The following is a 17539-nucleotide window of genomic DNA, read 5'->3' on the forward strand; positions in this document are numbered from 1 at the left end:
CATTAGCTTCAAATGAGTTATGAACTCCCATTTTTACCCCAAATACAGATTGCAGAATCACATCGGTTACACATCCACATTTTTACATAATGCGATACTAGTAACTGTTGTATTCTGCTACCTTTCCTATCCTCTACTATCCCCCCTCCCCTCCCCTCCCATCTTCTCTTTCTATCCCATCTACTGTAATTCATTTCTCTCCTTGTTTATTTTCCCATTCCCCTCACAACCTCTTATATGTAATTTTGTATAACAATGAGGGTCTCTCTCCATTTCCATGCAATTCCCCTTTTCTCTCCCTTTCCCTCCCACCTCATGTCTCTGTAAAATGTTAATCTTTTCTTCTTGCTCTTCCTCCCTGCTCTATTCTTAGTTGCTCTCATTATATCAAAGAAGACATTTGGTATTTGTTTTTTAGGGATTGGCTAGCTTCACTAAGCATAATCTGCTCTAATGCCATCCATTTCCCTGCAAATTCCAAGATTTTGTCATTTTTTAGTGCTACATAATACTCCATGGTGTATAGATGCCACATTTTTTAATCCATTCATCCATTGAAGGGCATCTGGGTTGGTTCCACAGTCTAGCTATTGTGAATTGTGCTGCTGTGAACATCGATGTGGCAGTATCCCTGTAGTACACTCTTTTAAGGTCTTCAGGGAATAGTCCGAGAAGGGCAATAGCTGGGTCAAATAGTGGTTCCATTCCCATCTTTCCCAGGAATCTCCATACTGCTTTCCAAATTGGCTGCACCAATTTGCAGTCCCACCAGCAATGTACAAGAGTACCCTTTTCCCCACATCCTCTCCAGCACTTGTTGTTGTTTGACTTCATAATGGCTGCCAATCTTACTGGAGTGAGATGGTATCTTAGGGTGGTTTTGATTTGCATTTCTCTGACTGTTAGAGATGGTGAGCATTTTTTCATGTACTTGTTGATTGATTGTATGTCCTCCTCTGAGAAGTGTCTGTTCAGGTCCTTGGCCCATTTGTTGATTGAGTTATTTGTTATCTTATTGTCTAATTTTTTGAGTTCTTTGTATACTCTGGATATTAGGGCTCTATCTGAAATGTGAGGAGTAAAAATTTGTTCCCATGATGTAGGCTCCCTATTTACCTCTCTTATTGTTTCCTCTTGCTGTGAAAAAACCTTTTAGTTTAAGTAAGTCCCATTTGTTGATTCTTGCTGTTAACTCTTGTGCTATGGGTGTCCTATTAAGGAATTTGGAGCCCGACCCCACAGTACGTAGATCGGAGCCAACTTTTTCTTCTATCAGATGCAGAGTCTCTGATTTGATATCAAGGTCCTTGATCCATTTTGAGTTAACTTTTGTGCATGGTGAGAGGAGGGGATTCAGTTTCATTTTGTTGCATATGGATTTCCAGTTTTCCCAACACCATTTGTTGAAGATGCTATCCTTCCTCCATTGCATGCTTTTAGCCCCTTTATCAAATATAAGATAGTTGTAACTTTGTGGATTAGTCTCTGTATCCTCTATTCTGTACCATTGGTCAACCCGCCTGTTTTGGTACCAGTACCATGCTGTTTTTGTTACTATTGCTCTGTAGTATAGTTTGAAATCTGGTATCGCTATACCGCCGGATTCACACTTCCTGCTTAGAAATGCTTTTGCTATTCTGGGTCTTTTATTTTTCCATATGAATTTCATGATTGCTTTATCTATTTCTACAAGCAATGCCGTTGGGATTTTGATTGGCATTGCATTAAACCTATAGAGAACTTTTGGTAATATCGCCATTTTGATGATGTTAGTTCTGCCTATCCATGAACAGGGTATATTTTTCCATCTTCTAAGATCTTCTTCTACTTCTCTCTTTAGGGTTCTGTAGTTTTCTTTTTTTTTTTAATATTTATTTATTTTTTAGTTCTTGGCAGACACAACATCTTTGTTTGTATGTGGTGTTGAGGATCGAACCCAGGCCGCACGCATGCCAGGCGAGCGCGCTACCGCTTGAGCCACATCCCCAGCCCCATAGGGTTCTGTAGTTTTCATTGTATAAATCTTTCACCTCTATTGTTAGGTTGATTCCCAAGTATTTTATTTTTTTTTGAGGATATTGTGAATGGAGTGTTTTTCCTCATTTCCTTTTCAGAAGTTTTGTTGCTGATATACAGAAATGCCTTTGATTTATTCATGTTGATTTTATATCCTGCCACTTTGCTGAATTCATTTATTAGTTTTAGTAGTTTTTTTGTAGACCCTTTTGGGTCTTCTAGGTATAGAATCATGTCATCCGCAAATAGTGATAATTTAAGTTCTTCTTTTCCAATTTTTATGCATTTAATTTCTTTCGTCTGTCTAATTGCTCTGGCCAGTGTTTCGAGAACTATATTGAATAGAAGTGGTGAGAGAGGGCATCCCTGTCTTGTTCCAGATTTTAGAGGGAATGCCTTCAATTTTTCTCCATTCAGAATTATGCTAGCCTGAGGCTTAGCATAGATTGCTTTTACAATGTTGAGGTATGTTCCTGTTATCCCTAGTTTTTTCTAGAGTTTTGAACATAAAGTGATGCTGTACTTTGTCGAATGCTTTTTCTGGTTCTATCGAGATGATCATATGGTTCTTATTTTTAAGTCTATTGATGTGGTGGATAACATTTATTGATTTCCGTATATTGAACCATCCTTGCATCCCAGGGATGAATCCTACTTGATCATGGTGCACAATTTTTTTGATGTGCCTTTGTATCCGATTCGCCAGAATTTTATTGAAGATTTTCGCATCTAGGTTCATCAGAGATATTGGTCTGTAGTTTTCTTTCTTTGAGTTGTCTTTGTCTGGTTTCGGAATCAGGGTGATGTTGGCCTCATAGAATGAATTTGGAAGAGCTCCCTCTTTTTCTATTTCCTGAAATAACTTGAAAAGTATTGGTATTAATTAATCTTTAAAGGTTTTGTAAAACTCCGCTGTATACCCATCCGGTCCTGGGCTTTTCTTGGTTGGTAGTCTTTTGATGGCTTCTTCAATTTCATCCATTGATACTGGTCTGTTCAAATTGTGTGTATCCTCCTGACTCAGTCTGGGCAAATCATATGACTTAAGAAATTTATCGATGTCTTCACTATCTTCTATTTTATTGGAATATAGGTTTTCAAAATAATTTCTAATTGTCTTCTGTATTTCTGTAGCATCTGTTTGATATTGCCTTTTTCATCCTGTATGTTAGTAATTTGAGTTCTCTCTCTTCTTCTCTTCGTTAGCATGGCTAAGGGTCTGTCAATCTGTTTATTTTTTCGAAGAACTAACTTTTAGTTTTGTTAATTTTTTCAATAGTTTCTTTTGTTTCAATTTCGTTGATTTCCGCTCTGATTTTAATTATTTCTTTCCATCTGCTGCATTTGCTGTTGTTTTGCTCTTCCTTTTCTAGGGCTTTGAGATGAAGTGTGAGCTCATTTATTTCTTGGTTTTTCCTTTTTTTGAGGAATTTTCCTCTTAAAACTGCTTTCATTGTGTCCAGGCGATGAATTTCCCTCTTAAAACTGCTTTCATTATAGTTACATGAATTTTTTAAAAAAATATTTATTCTTAAGTTTTAGGTGGACACAATATCTTTATTTTCCATTTATGTAGTGCTGAGGATCGAACCCAGTGCCTTGTGCATGCTAGGTGAGCGCTCTACCACTGAGCCACAACCCCAGCCCCTATAGTTATATGAATTTTGATAACACAAATATAAAAAATGACAACATATATATGGATATATACCATAAAGATACAGAATATTACCTTGTTCTTCTTTATTTCTTTTTTTAAACAAATAGAGTAATTAATTTTAATATATTTTCATTTAACCCAATGGATTACCAACATAATTTGCAAAGAAAATAATTGTTAGCAAGATATTTCATGTCCATTTTCTTTGTCCTAGTAATTTTTTGGAATCTAATATCTATTTAACACATAGCACACCTCAATTCAGACTAGACTCATTTCAGATACTCAGTGGCCTCATGTAACCAATGGCTGCTATATTGGCTCCTTTCTCCATCTTTCACCTTTTGTTGAGACATATGCTGTAGGCTGCATGATAAGTCCCTTTGTTACGTGGTTTCTTGTTGAGTTCAGTGAGGTGTTTTATTCCTCCTCCCTATAAGACTCTATTAGAATGTCAGTTGGTTTCCACATGATTTTGGTGGGAATAACTTCAATTAGGTCACCTTCTCCTGTTTTCATGATGGCTCTATTTTATTTCACTTCCTACCTCTCCAGGTTTACAGAAGGAAAGGTGCTTCACAAAATTTGTTGGTTTCCCTCAACCTTGCCCTTACCTTTATAAATACTTTATTAAACAATTTTTACTCTGATTGATCTTTTTTCATCCTTGAATCCTGAATAATGGATTTCAAATTATAAGAGAGTGTAAAATATACCTCATCTCATATCACAGGCAATGTATATACATATACCAAATTAATTATATATTAAAATATAGCATATAAAATATTGAAACTTTTTAAGAACATATTTGTATAACTTTGTGAAGATAAATGGAAAATAAAAAATATGAAATAAACAAAAACCTGAAAAATTAGATGATATTGTAGTTAAACTTTTTATGTGCAAAAATTTATCAAAAAGTTAAAGAGACATGAATTGTATTACAGGTCATTTTTGTTTATTTTTGATATTTAACTTGACTTGGTTTTTAACTTCTGGTTGGCTTTTCCTTTATTGTAGTTCTTCTCTTTACAGATTTTCATTATTGATTTTTATTTCCTCCTCGTGGAATATTTTGCCAAGAATGTTCTATAGTGCAGGCTTTCTTGCTGTAAATTCTTTTAGCTTTTGTTTATCATGGAAGGTTTTTTAGTTCATCATCAAATGTGAAGCTTAATTTTGCTGGATATAAGATTCTTGGTTGGCATCCATTATCTTTTAGAGCTTGGTATATGTTGTTCCTGGATTTCCTGGCTTTGAGAGTTTGGGTTGGAAAATTTACTGAGATCTGAATTGGTCTTCCATTATAGGTAATCTGATCTTTTTCTCTTGCGGCCTTTAAAATTCTATCCTTATTCTCTATGCAGGGCATTTTCATTATAATGTGTCTTGATGTAACTCTGTTGTAATTTTGTACATTTGGTGTCCTGTAGGCCTCTTGTATTTGATTTTCCAGTTCATTCTTCATGCTTGGGAAATTTTCTGCTATTATTTCATTGAAAAGATTGTGCATTCCTTTGGTTTGAATCTCTGAACCTTCCTCTATCCCAAGAAATTTTATTTTATTTTATTTTAATTTTTATTGTTGGTTGTTCAAAACATTACATCGTTCTTGATATATCATATTTCAGAGTTTGATTCAAGTGGGTTATGAACTCCCATTTTTACCCCGTATACAGATTGCAGAATCACATCAGTTACACTTCCATTGATTTACATATTGCCATACTACTGTCTGTTGTATTCTGCTGCCTTTCCTATCCTCTACTATCCCCCCTCCCCTCCCTTCCCCTCCCCTCTTCTCTCTCTATCCCCTCTACTGTAATTCATTTCTCCCCCTTGTATTATTTTTCCCTTTCCCCTCACTTCCTCTTGTATGTAATTTTGTATAACCCTGAGGGTCTCCTTCCATTTCCATGCAATTTCCCTTATCTCTCCCTTTCCCTCCCACCTCTCATCCCTGTTTAATGTTAATCTTCTTCTCATACTCTTCGTCCCTACTCTGTTCTTAGTTACTCTCCTTATATCAAAGAAGACATGTGGCATTTGTTTTTTAGGGATTGGCTAGGTTCACTTAGCATAATCGGCTCTAATGCCATCCATTTCCCTCCAAATTCTATGATTTTGTCATTTTTTAATGCAGAGTAATACTCCGTTGTGTATAAATGCCACATTTTTTTTTATCCATTCGTCTATTGAAGGGCATCTAGGTTGGTTCCACAGTCTTGCTATTATGAATTGTGCTGCTATGAACATCGATGTAGCAGTGTCCCTGTAGCATGCTCTTTTTTAGGTCTTTAGGGAATAGACCGAGAAGGGGAATAGCTGGGTCAAATGGTGGTTCCATTCCCAGATTTCCAGGAAATCTCCATAGTGCTTTCCAAATTGGCTGCACCAATTTGCAGTCCCACCAACAATGAACAAGTGTACCCTTTTCCCCACATCCTCGCCAGCACTTGTTGTTGTTTGACTTCATAATGGCTGCCAATATTACTGGAGTGAGATGGTATCTTAGGGTGGTTTTGATTTGCATTTCTCTGACTGCTAGAGATGGTGAGCATTTTTTCATGTACTTGTTGATTGATTGTTTGAGCCCCCGTAGCTGATCCTCGTGCAATGAAAATCCTTCCTCTAGGCTTTGGAGCACCCCAATTTTGCTGGAAATTCCTAACAAGATAGCTTTTAGCGGTTCTAACTCGTCATTCTCCCGCACAGTGACACGGTACATGGGGGTGATGCACTCCCTTCGCCGCCATATTCAGCATTCCCAATAAATTTTAAATTTGGTCTTTTGATGGTATTCTATAATTCTTGGATATTCTCTTTATGGTTTCGTACTATCTTCACTGTGTGGTCAACTTTATTTTCAAGATTGTATATTTTTGTCTTTATTGTCTGAAGTTCTGACTTCCAAGTGATCTAGTCTGTTGGGGATGCTATTTATTGAGTTTTTTAATTGGTTTATTGTTTCTTTTATTTCAGGGATTTCTATTTGTTTTTTACCCCCCAGCATCTCTATCTCTTTCTTGAAGTAGTCTCTAGAAACTTGTATTTGCTCTCTTGCTCTCTTATCTCTTTGTTGGAGTGATCGATTTTTGCCTTTATCTGCTCACTTAGGTTGTTCTTTAATTCCCAAATCATTTTAATTATATATACTCTGAACTCCTTCTCTGACAGTTCACCTGCTTTGCTATCTATGAATATGCCTGAAATTAATCTCAATTTACTATCTAAGCTTCTTCTGGAAGTTGCAAGTCTTTAATAGACCCCAGAATTCCCCAAACAGTTGAATTAGACCATTCTACTAGGACAGAGATTGGAGATTCCTCCATCTTCTACCTAGTTCTTTTTAAACTCCTCCAGGGCTCTTAGACCATCTTCTCTTTCAGAAATTCTATCTTATGAGCCTGGCCAATACTATTGTAGTATTTTGGTTTGTTTGGGGCACTTTCCTCCCTTGTTTTTTCATGATGTCTAAGAGTCTTCCTCTCTTGCAGTGTAGATCTGAGGTATGACAGCTTCTGCCCTATTGTCTTATAGTGTCACTATAGATTACCAATACCTTTTAAGGGAGATAATCAGTATTCCAGCACTCATTGTACCCAATTGCAGCCATATATTGGTTAGCTTCTATTTTTACATTTACAGTTTTGTCACTAATATCAAAAATGATGAGTTCAGTTATCTTCTACCTTATAGTCAATAGAACTGTAAACCATTATGCAAACCTAATAGTAGGAGGCGGCCTAGGGGGTTGGCTGAGATGTGTATGAGGTAGGATGTTAGAATATGGAGGTATTAGATTATATGACTAGTGAGAGGGTAATCATAAGAAGTTGTCTGTTAGTAGGAGAAACAAGAGATAGGCAACCCCATGCAAGACTCCCTGTTACCTCAGCAATAGGATAACTGTTAGCACCCCTAGTAGGGATACCCGTGGTGCAGCCAGGCCACAGGAACCTTGATGATGTCTTACCAGGTCCTTATTGTTGTCCCTTGATACAAGTGGTGATATCCCAATTTTGTGGTGGTGGCAGCCTCAAGCCTATATGTACCCTGCTGTTGGGCTGTGGAGCCATGCTTTGGTGAATAAGGAACCCCAGTGCGGGGTGACTCACCACGTGTCTCTGGGCCCGGGACAGGCCTCTCCTCCAAGTCTCTGGGCTGCATGTGGCGGACGGGCCTCTCCTCCCTATCTTGTGCCTTGGTTGTTGAATATTCTTGCATTATACACCATGACCATCATCATTTGGTCATATGTTATCTTTTTAGTGTGTTGCTGAATTCCATTTGCTAGCATTTATTGAAAGTTTTTGCATCCATTTTCTTAAAGGATATTGATCTATAGTTTTCTTAGTGTCTTTGTTTAGTCTTGATATCAGAGTAACACTGGACTTATAAAATAAGTAGGGAGGTGTTCCCTTCTCTTCAATTGTTGGAAAAAATTTGAGAAGGATTAGAATTAAATATTTAATAGAACTTGCCCATGAAGCCATCAGATCCAGGGCTCTTCTGTCATGGGGTTTATTATTATTATTAATATTACTGACTGACTCTTTTTGCTAGTTTTAGATCTATCCGGATTCTCTATTTTTTTGTGATTTAATCTTGACAAGTTTTGTATTTCTAGTAATTTGTCCATTTTATCCATGTTATCCAACTTGTTGGTATGCAGTTGTTCATAGGACCCCTATAAATATTATTTCTATGGAATTGGTAGCAATGTCCCCACTTTCATTTGTGATTTTTAGAAATTTGAGTCTAATCTCTTTATTTCCACCTAGTTAAAAGTTTTTTTAACTTACTGTTTTTTTCCTAAGAACTTTTGGTTTCATTGATTTTTCTGTTATTTGTATATTCTCTTTTGCATTTATCTCTGCTGTTAATCTTTATTATTTCCTTCCTCCTGCTAGATTTGGGTTTAGTTTGTTCTTTTTCTATTTCCTTAAATTGTAAAGTTAATTTGATAATTTGTGATCTTGACTGATTGTTTTTAATTTTTAATTTTATTATTTTTTGGTACTGCGGATTGAGCTCAGGGATTTGAGCATGCTAGGCATACCCCCAGCCTTCTTGTTTGATTTTCACTGTAAATGCTTATAGCTGTATGTTAACCCCTCAACATTGTTTTTGTTGCTGTCCACTTCTTGGCCACTGTATCTGATGAGAAGCAGCATTCAGTGAGCAGAGCCCAGATCTCTGAAATTTGCAGAATGGAGTCCTTTTTCCTATATGTGTTCAGGTTGTTTCGGAAACACATATACAGCTGCCTCCTGTAGGTTGGGCTGGGCTGCTGCAATGGACTAAGAGCTAACATTGCCTGAAATTAATCTCAATTTACTATCTAAGCTTCTTATGGAATTTGCAAGTCCAAGAGTTCCCCAAACAGACACATTCTACTAGGACAGAGATTGGAGATTCCTCCATCTTCTATCTAGTTCTTTTTAGACTCCTCCAGGCTCTTAGACCATCTTCTCTTTCAGAAATTCTATTTTGTGAGCCTGGATAGTAGTTCCATAGCCCAAGAGGATGTGCAGTGCCTCTAGCTGTCTGTTTTCCTTACTCTGCCTCCTTTCCAAAGAATCTTCTCCTAGTCTTAGATCTGAAACAGCAGAGACCCTCATTCTTTTTATGCCTTTTTTTTTTTTTTAGTTTTAGATTGACACAATATCTTTATTTTATATTTATGTGGTGCTGAGGATTGAACCCAGTGCCTTATGCATACTAGGTGAGCACTCTACCACTGAGCCACAACTGCAGCCCCATTTTTATGCCTTTTTAAAAAAAAACATTTTTTTTAGTTGTGGATGAACACAATATTTTTATTTATTTGTTTATTTTTATGTGATGCTGAGGATCAAACTCAGTGCCTCAGATGTGTGAGGCAGGCACTCTACCACTGAGCTACAACTCTAGCCCCTTTTTTATGCCTTTTGAAAGACAAAATTATTACAAGGAAAAATCAGAAATTAGCCAGGGGCCCATAATTAGGAGATTAGTAAACATCAGCTTCTCATGGTTCCCTTTATCACCTAGAGTTTTGTTACATGTGCTTACTATAGCTTACTGTTTGCAGGGGGAGATAGGAGTTGGTAGTCAAGTAGGAAATGTTTTATAGGAAGTTTCTTATAGATCCAGTTCTTTGGTTGCTGCTCTGGGTGTGAAACCTACCATCACCAGAGGACTAGGATAAGGTTCCTTTCAATACATGTAGATTGCAAAGTGTGACTGCTCCCATGTCAGAATCTCAGTGCCAGAGTTCATCACCTGGTACTGGGTTTCCTTTTCCTTCTCTTGGGCTCCTTTATACAGAGAACAAGTTGCTCAAACCTTCTGGTAGCCCTAACTTTGCAGCACAGGGTATGGAACTAAATAGACCTGGATTAGAATCCCAGCAATACCACTTTCTAGCTGTATGGTCCTAAGCAAAATACTTGGAACCTCGGATCACCATGTTGCTGAGATAATTTAGTGAAATAACATGTTCAGTCCTAAGCACAGTGACTAGAACAGGCAATCCCTGATTTGGTTTATGGCTGCTCTCTGGGGTTGGGTATGTCATGGTATGTTTTAATGATAAATTCTTATATGGATAAACACTTATTGTCAAGTGCTATTACCCGTCTCTGTAAAACAAAGCATCAACTATTTCTCAGAGGTTTCTTTGATATTCTGTGGTTTTGACTGCTGGATTGCATTATTCATATGCCCCTTTGGATATAAGATTTCATTGCTATCAGGAGAAAGGCAGAAATAGGCATCGAGGGAACCAGGTTTATTTGGTGTCTACTATTTGGGTGGGGGGGCTCTTTATATTGTAATGTCATTTGATCTTTACAAACAAGAAATCAAGACTGAGAATGGTTGAGTAATTCACCTAAAGTTGCACACTGTAAAAGGTAGCACCAAGATCAGATTAATTTTATTTCTCCTTTCCTGCTCCAGTTTTTCCTGGGGGCTATAAGGAAATCCTTAGGAATTTTCTTAATTCATCTTTAGGGAGATGAACATTTGTCTATCTACTTTATGTAATTGTTTTCTAGAGTAGACATTTTACTTTCATCTGTAGCACTGATTAAACAGAAAATTTAAGCAAGATTCTCCCTTGTTAAACAGCAAATCTCTTTCTTACAGGGAGCAGTGGCTGATGTACAATTTGGCCCCATGAGATTTCATCAAGATCAACTTCAGGTACTAATGAGCCATGCTGTGATTTTCACATGTTGACTTTCATTAAAAAATAAAGTTATATATTTAAAATATAGCCAGGTGTGGTGGTATACATCTGTAATCTCATCAATTTGGGAGGCTGAGGCAGGCAGATCATGTGTTCAAAGCCAGTTTTAGCAATTTAGCAAGGCCCTAAGCAACTTAGTGAGATTCTGTGTCAAAATTTAAAAAGTATAAAAAGGACTGGGGAAGTGGTTAAGTGCCCCTGGGTTCAATCCCTAGTACAAAACAAAAATAAAACAAAACAAGAACAGTATAAAATATAAAGTCTTCTCTGTTAGATAGCAATATTGGATCAATATTAAATTTCCTGGCCTTGACAACAATACTATACTTATATAAGAGACCATCCTTAGAAATGCACATTGAGATATTTAGGGATACAGATGTGCCTGCAGTCCACATTAAGTTGGTTTAGCAATATCTATCATTTGTTTAATCATAAGCAGGAAACAAAGTATTCCATTAAAATTTAACCAGATTATTTGGGGCTCCCTGCACACATGCAAACACATGTTCACTGTTACATTTTTAGAAATATGGAAAGGGCTGGTGGAAGTATATGCTCTTAGTTCCTTGCATTCGTGGTATTTGTGCTGTGGGTATACTTGAAGGAAGTAAACCGTGGGGAAGAGTGTTTCTGTTAGCTTTGAAGTCTTTGAAGAAACAGTCCATAGCAGGCAGGCATCCCCTCCTAGGGAGATGAACATTTATAATGGCTGCTCCATCTCCACCTGACCCATTACTGTTACCACATTAATGAGTCTGGCTCTGAAGAGAGGGAGCTATGTTCTGGTTCATGAGCCAGCTCTGGTTGGGCCCTGGATGGAGAGGGAAGTGGTAGTAGATCCAGGCCTCCCAGATCTGGGGCTGGAGCTAGCATAGCCAGCTCTTTTCCTATCGTCCACACAGATGTAGCCTATCACACCTGGTATTGTTCCTTTGTCACTTAAGTGGTAGGCTTTGAAATGTAATATTTCAGTCTACCTATTGTTACTTTTACAATCAGAGTGATTTTTTTTAACCTTGAAGGAACTATATAAAATTCCGTGTCAAAACTTTTAAATACAATATTGAAATAATTAAGTGTTTCTATAGTTTCACTGAAATATTAGCATTTGTCATCAGAGGCATACTCCATCAAGTTTCTGTTTACTAAATAAATATTGTGTATTTTAATTGATTCAGTTTCAATATAAAATGCTCTATTAAGTCTTTGTTGAGTTCTGCCAGTGGGTTTATTAGTAAAAGAAATAAGTATATGAGCCAGGCACTTGAACTTCTAGACTAAGAGTAGATAGATAATAACACTGATTCGGGGAACTGAATGAGAATGCTGTGAGTTATGGATAGAAGAAGGATTTGAATTTGATGATTATGTTCTTGTGTGACCTTGCCTGAAAAGAGTTGGGAAATCATAATTAATAAATAACAATTCTAAAAACATCTCTGAAAAAAAATGTGTATGTGCTCTTTTTGATTCAGGTACTTTTAGTGTTTACCAAAGAAGATAACCAGTGTAAGGGATTCTGCAGGGCATGTGAAAAAGCAGGGTTTAAGTGTACAGTAACCAAAGAGGCACAAGCAGTCCTTGACTGTTTCCTGGACAAACATCATGACATCATCATCATAGATCACAGAAATCCCCGTCAGCTGGATGCAGAGGCATTGTGCAGGTAAGCGCAGGACTCAAGCCTAAATAATCCCACTGGCATTTGTAACAAAAAGTGTCTCCTAGAAATATTGAGTTGAGTTCAGTCTCTCAATGGAAAGTAAGCAAGACATTAGAACCTCATTATTTCTTAGACTAATCTCTTTTGTTTTGTGTGGCTTTGCTTTGTTTTAAAAAGTTTTAAAAAATGTGAATGAGAACCATTAAGGGTTAAGATGAAACTCAGTGTTTAATTAAGCATAGTTATCAACTGCATGTTACTGTGACAAAAATTATAATAATTTTCCAGATTGTTTTTTAAGTTAAAAAAATTCAGAATTGTTTTGTAATATTAGAGAAATGTGCTTCATTTATAATGCATGCAACAATATTAATATCATGAGAGAACTTTGGGTTGCAGGCATAAATCTAAAAAAGTGCTTCTTTAAAATTAAAGAAAATTTTTTTTGCTGCTGATAGATGCAAAGTGAAGTAAACTACCCATTTTATTTAATAGGGGAAAGACAAATCATGACTTTAGTATAATGTACTATATACCATAGTTATAGGATATTTATTTAATTATATAACATAGTTAGGATATTTAAAATCTTGACTTTTGATAAAAAAAGATTTAAGCCAGATATAAAGAGTTAAAAATTGACATGACAAATAGCATCATATCAAAAGGTTGTTTGCGGGGGTACCTAGTTATTTCTGCATGTGCTTGCTTTCTTGGTGGCAAGAACCCACATTTCTGATAGTAAGACCAGGTGGCTTTCACCCTAGCATGTTTGTATTTGTAGTTTCCTCTCTGACCTTGATCTAGTAGCTGAAGTGTTGCCTATATTCCTTGCCAATTGACTCTGCAGCAAGCCATTATCACTATAGTCCAGAACTGTTTGACATCTTGTATGGCCAGTCACCAAGGGAAATAGAGAAAGCTCTGGCCTGGGCAGAGGAAAGTAAACGTCCTAGCTCAGCTTTTCCCCTGTCCACCTGCTGGGCTGGGTAACTCTGCCTTCTCTGGAGATGTTTTATCTCAGCTGTAAATTATTTTTTTCAGCATTCTTTTTTTTGTTGTTATTTATACAAAATAAGAAATACAAAATACAAAAAAGTGGAATGCATTACAATTCTTATTACACATATAGAGCACAATTTTTCATATCTCTGATTGTATACAAAGTATATTCACACCAATTTGTGTCTTCATACCTGTACTTTGGATAATAATGATCATCACATTCCACCATCATTTATAACCCCATGTCACCTTCCTTCCCCTCCAACCCCTCTGCCCTATCTAGAGTTCGTCTATTCCTCCCAAGCTCCCTCTCCCTATCCCACTATGAATCAGCCTCCTTATATCAAAAAAACATTCAGCATTTGTTTTTTGGGATTGGCTAACTGCACTTAGCATTATCTCCTCCAGTGCCATCAATTTACCTGCAGATGCCATGATTTTATTCTCTTTTATTGCTGAGTAATATTCCATCTTTTTTATATATTCATCTATTGAAGGGTATCTAGGTTGATTTCACAGTTTAGTTATTATGAATTGTGCTGCTATAAACATTGATGTGGCTGTGTCCCTGTAGTATGCTGTTTTTAAGTCCTTTGAGTATAGACTGAGGAGACAGATAGTTGGGTCAAATGGTGGTTTCATTCCCAATTTTCCAAGAAATCTCCATACTGCTTTCCAGATTGGCTGCACCAATTTGCAGTCCCACCAGCAGTGTATGAATGTACTTTTTTCCCCACATCCTCACCAACATTTATTGTTGTCTTCATAATAGCTGCCATTCTGACCTGAGTGAGATGAAATTTTAGAGTGGTTTTGATTTGCATTTCTCTAATTGCTAGAGATGATGAACATTTTTTCATATATTGATTGATTGTATATCATTTTCTGAGAAGTGTCTCTTCAGATCCTTGGCCCACTTATTGATTGGGTTATTTGTTTTTATGGTGCTTAGCTTTTTGTTGTTGTTGTTGTAGTTGGACACAATACCTTTATTTTATTTATTTTTGTGTGGTGCTGAGGATTGAACCCAGCTCCCCTCACATGCTAGGCGAGTGCTCCACCGCTGAGCCCCAGCCTCAGCCCCGGTGCTTAGCTTTTTGTGTGTGTGTTTTTTTTTTGTTGTTGTTATTGGTTGTTCAAAACATTACAAAGCTCTTGACATATCATATTTCATACATTAGATTCAAGTGGGTTATGAACTCCCATTTTTACCCCAAATACAAATTGCAGAATCACATCGGTTACACATACACATTTTTACATAATGCCATATTAGTAACTGTTGTATTCTGCTACCTTTGAGTTCTTTATGTACCCTAGAGATTAGTGCTCTATCTGATGTGTGAGAAGTAGAGATTTGCTCCCAAGATGTAGGCTCTCTATTCACCTCACAGATTGTTTCTTTTGCTGAGAAGAAACTTAGTTTGAGTCCATCCCATTTATTGATTCTTGATTTTAATTCTTGTGCCACAGGATAAATTGGAGAGTATTGGTATTACTTCTTCTTATTAAGGAAGCTGGGGCCTAATCCCACATGATGGAGATTAGGGCCTACTTTTTCTTTTATTAGACTCAAAGTTTCTAGTTTTATTCCTAAGTCCTTGATCCATTTTGAGTTGAGTTTTGTGCATGGTGAGAGATAGGGATTTAATTTCATTTTGTTGCACATGGATTTCCAGTTTTCCCAGCACCATTTGTTGAATGCGTGTTTTTGACACCTTTGCGTGTCAAAAACTCCAATGCGTGTTTTTGACACCTTTGTCTAATATAAGGTAATTGTATTTTTGTGGGTTAGTCTCTGTGTCCTCTATTCTGTACCATTGGTCTACCAGTCTGTTTTGGTGCCAGTACCATGCTGTTTTTGTTATTATTGCTCTTGTAGTATAGTTTAAGGTCTCATGTAGTGATGCCACCTGCTTCACTCTTCCTGCTAAGGGTTGCTTTAGCTATTCTGGGACTCTTATTTTTCCAGATGAGTTTCATGATTGCTTTTTCTCTTTCTATGAGGAATGGCATTGGAATTTTGATCAGGATTGCATTAAATCTGTATAGTGCTTTTGGAAGTATGGTCATTTTGATAATATTAATTCTGCCTATCCAAGAGCAAGGTAGATCTTTCTATCTTCTAAGGTCTTCTTTGACTTCTTTCTTTATGATTCCATAATTTTCATTATATAGATCTTTCACCTCTTTTGTTAAGTTGATTTCCAAGTATTTTATTTTTTTTTTGAGGCTATTGAGAATGGGATAGTTTTCCTCGTTTCCCTTTCTGAGAATTTGTCACTGATACAGAAATGCCATTGATTTATGGGTGTTGATTTTATATCCTGCTACTTTGCTGAATTCATTTACTGGTTCTAGAAGTTTTCTGGTGGAACTTTTAGGGTCTTCTAGGTATAGAATCATATCATCAGCAAATAGTGCCAATTTGAGTTCTTCTTTTCCTATATGTATCCTTTAATTTGTTTCGTCTAATTGCTCTGTCCAGTGTTTCAAGAACTATGTTAAATAGCAGTGGTGAAAGAGGGCATCCCTGTCTTGTTCCAGTTTTTAGAGGGAATGTCTTCAATTTTTTCTCCATTTAGAATGATGTTGGCCTGGGGCTTAGCATAGATAGCCTCTATGATGTTGAGGTATGTTCCTATTATCTCTAATTTTTCTAGCATTTTGAACATAAAGGGGGTGCTGTATTTTGTCAAATGCTTTTTCTGTGCCTATTGAGATGATCATATGATTCTTATCTTTAAGTCTATTGATGTGATGAATTACATTTATTGATTTCTGTATGTTGAACCAACCTTGCATCCCTGGGATGAATCCCACTTGATCATCGTGCACGATCTTTTGATATGTTTTTGTATTCAATTTGCCAGAATTTTGTGGAGAATTTTTTTTGCATCCATGTTCATTGGAGATACTGGTCTGAAGTTTTCATTTTTTGATGTATCTTTGCCTGGTTTTGGAATCAAGGTGATACTGGCCTCATTCAATGAGTTTGGAAGTGCTGCCTCTTTTTCTATTTCCTGAAATGAATTGAAGAGTATTGGTATTAGTTCTTCTTTAAAGGTCTTGTAGAACTTGGCTGTGTATCCATCCAGTCCTGGGCTTTTCTTGGTTGGTAGACTCTTGATGATATCTGCTATTTTGTCACTTTGAATTGATCTGTTTAAATTGTGTATATCATCCTGATTCAATTTGGGCAAATTATATGACTCTAGAAATTTGTTGATGCCTTTGATATTTTATTATTTATTGGGATACAAGTTTTCAAAATAATTTCTAATTATCTTCTGTACTTCTATAATGTCTGTTGTGATATTTCCTTTTTCATCAAGTATGTTAATGATTTGAGTTTTCTCTCTTCTTCTCTTCATTAGCATGGCTAAGGGTCTGTCAATTTTATTTATTTTTTCAAAGAACCAAATTTTTTTTTCTGTCAGTTGTTTCAATTTCATTGATTTCAGCTCTGATTTTAATTATTTCCTATCTTATGCTTTTGGTGTTGATTTGTTCTTCTTTTTCTAGGGCTTTGAGATATAGTGTTAAATTTATTTATTCATTTATTTGTTGACTTTTTCTTCTTTTAATGAATGAACTCCATGCAATGGACTTTTCTCTTAGAACTGTTTTCATAGTGTCCCAGAGATTTCAATATGTTGTATATGTGTTCTCATTCACCTCTAAAATTTTTTAAATCTCCTCCTTGATGTCTTCTGCAACCCCTTATTCATTTAGTAGCATATTATTTGGTCTCCAGGTGTTGGAATGGATTTTATTTTGTCTTCAGGTGTTGGAATGGATTTTATTTCTTATTTTATCATTGATTTCTAATTTAATTTCATTATGATCTGATAGAATGCAGGGTAGTATCTCTACTTTTTTATATTTGCTAAGAGTTGCTTTGTGGCATAGTATATGGTCTATTTTAGAGAAGGACTCATGTGCTGCTGAG

General features: G+C 36.4%; 1 protein-coding gene across 3 annotated transcripts in view; it reads left to right on the forward strand.

The window, feature by feature from the left end:
* Positions 1–17539, forward strand: part of PDE8A (phosphodiesterase 8A) — a 154855-nt gene that overhangs the window by 69489 nt on the left and 67827 nt on the right. For all 3 annotated transcript variants that reach the window (XM_081293005.1, XM_081293004.1, XM_081293006.1), the window contains 2 exons: positions 10814–10870; positions 12395–12585. In XM_081293005.1, coding sequence (XP_081149131.1) covers positions 10814–10870; positions 12395–12585 — 248 coding nt within the window. The remainder of the gene's footprint in view (positions 1–10813; positions 10871–12394; positions 12586–17539) is intronic.

This window comes from Spermophilus citellus (genome assembly GCF_964194105.1).
Source record: "Spermophilus citellus genome assembly, chromosome: 4".
Classification (NCBI taxonomy): domain Eukaryota; kingdom Metazoa; phylum Chordata; class Mammalia; order Rodentia; family Sciuridae; genus Spermophilus; species Spermophilus citellus.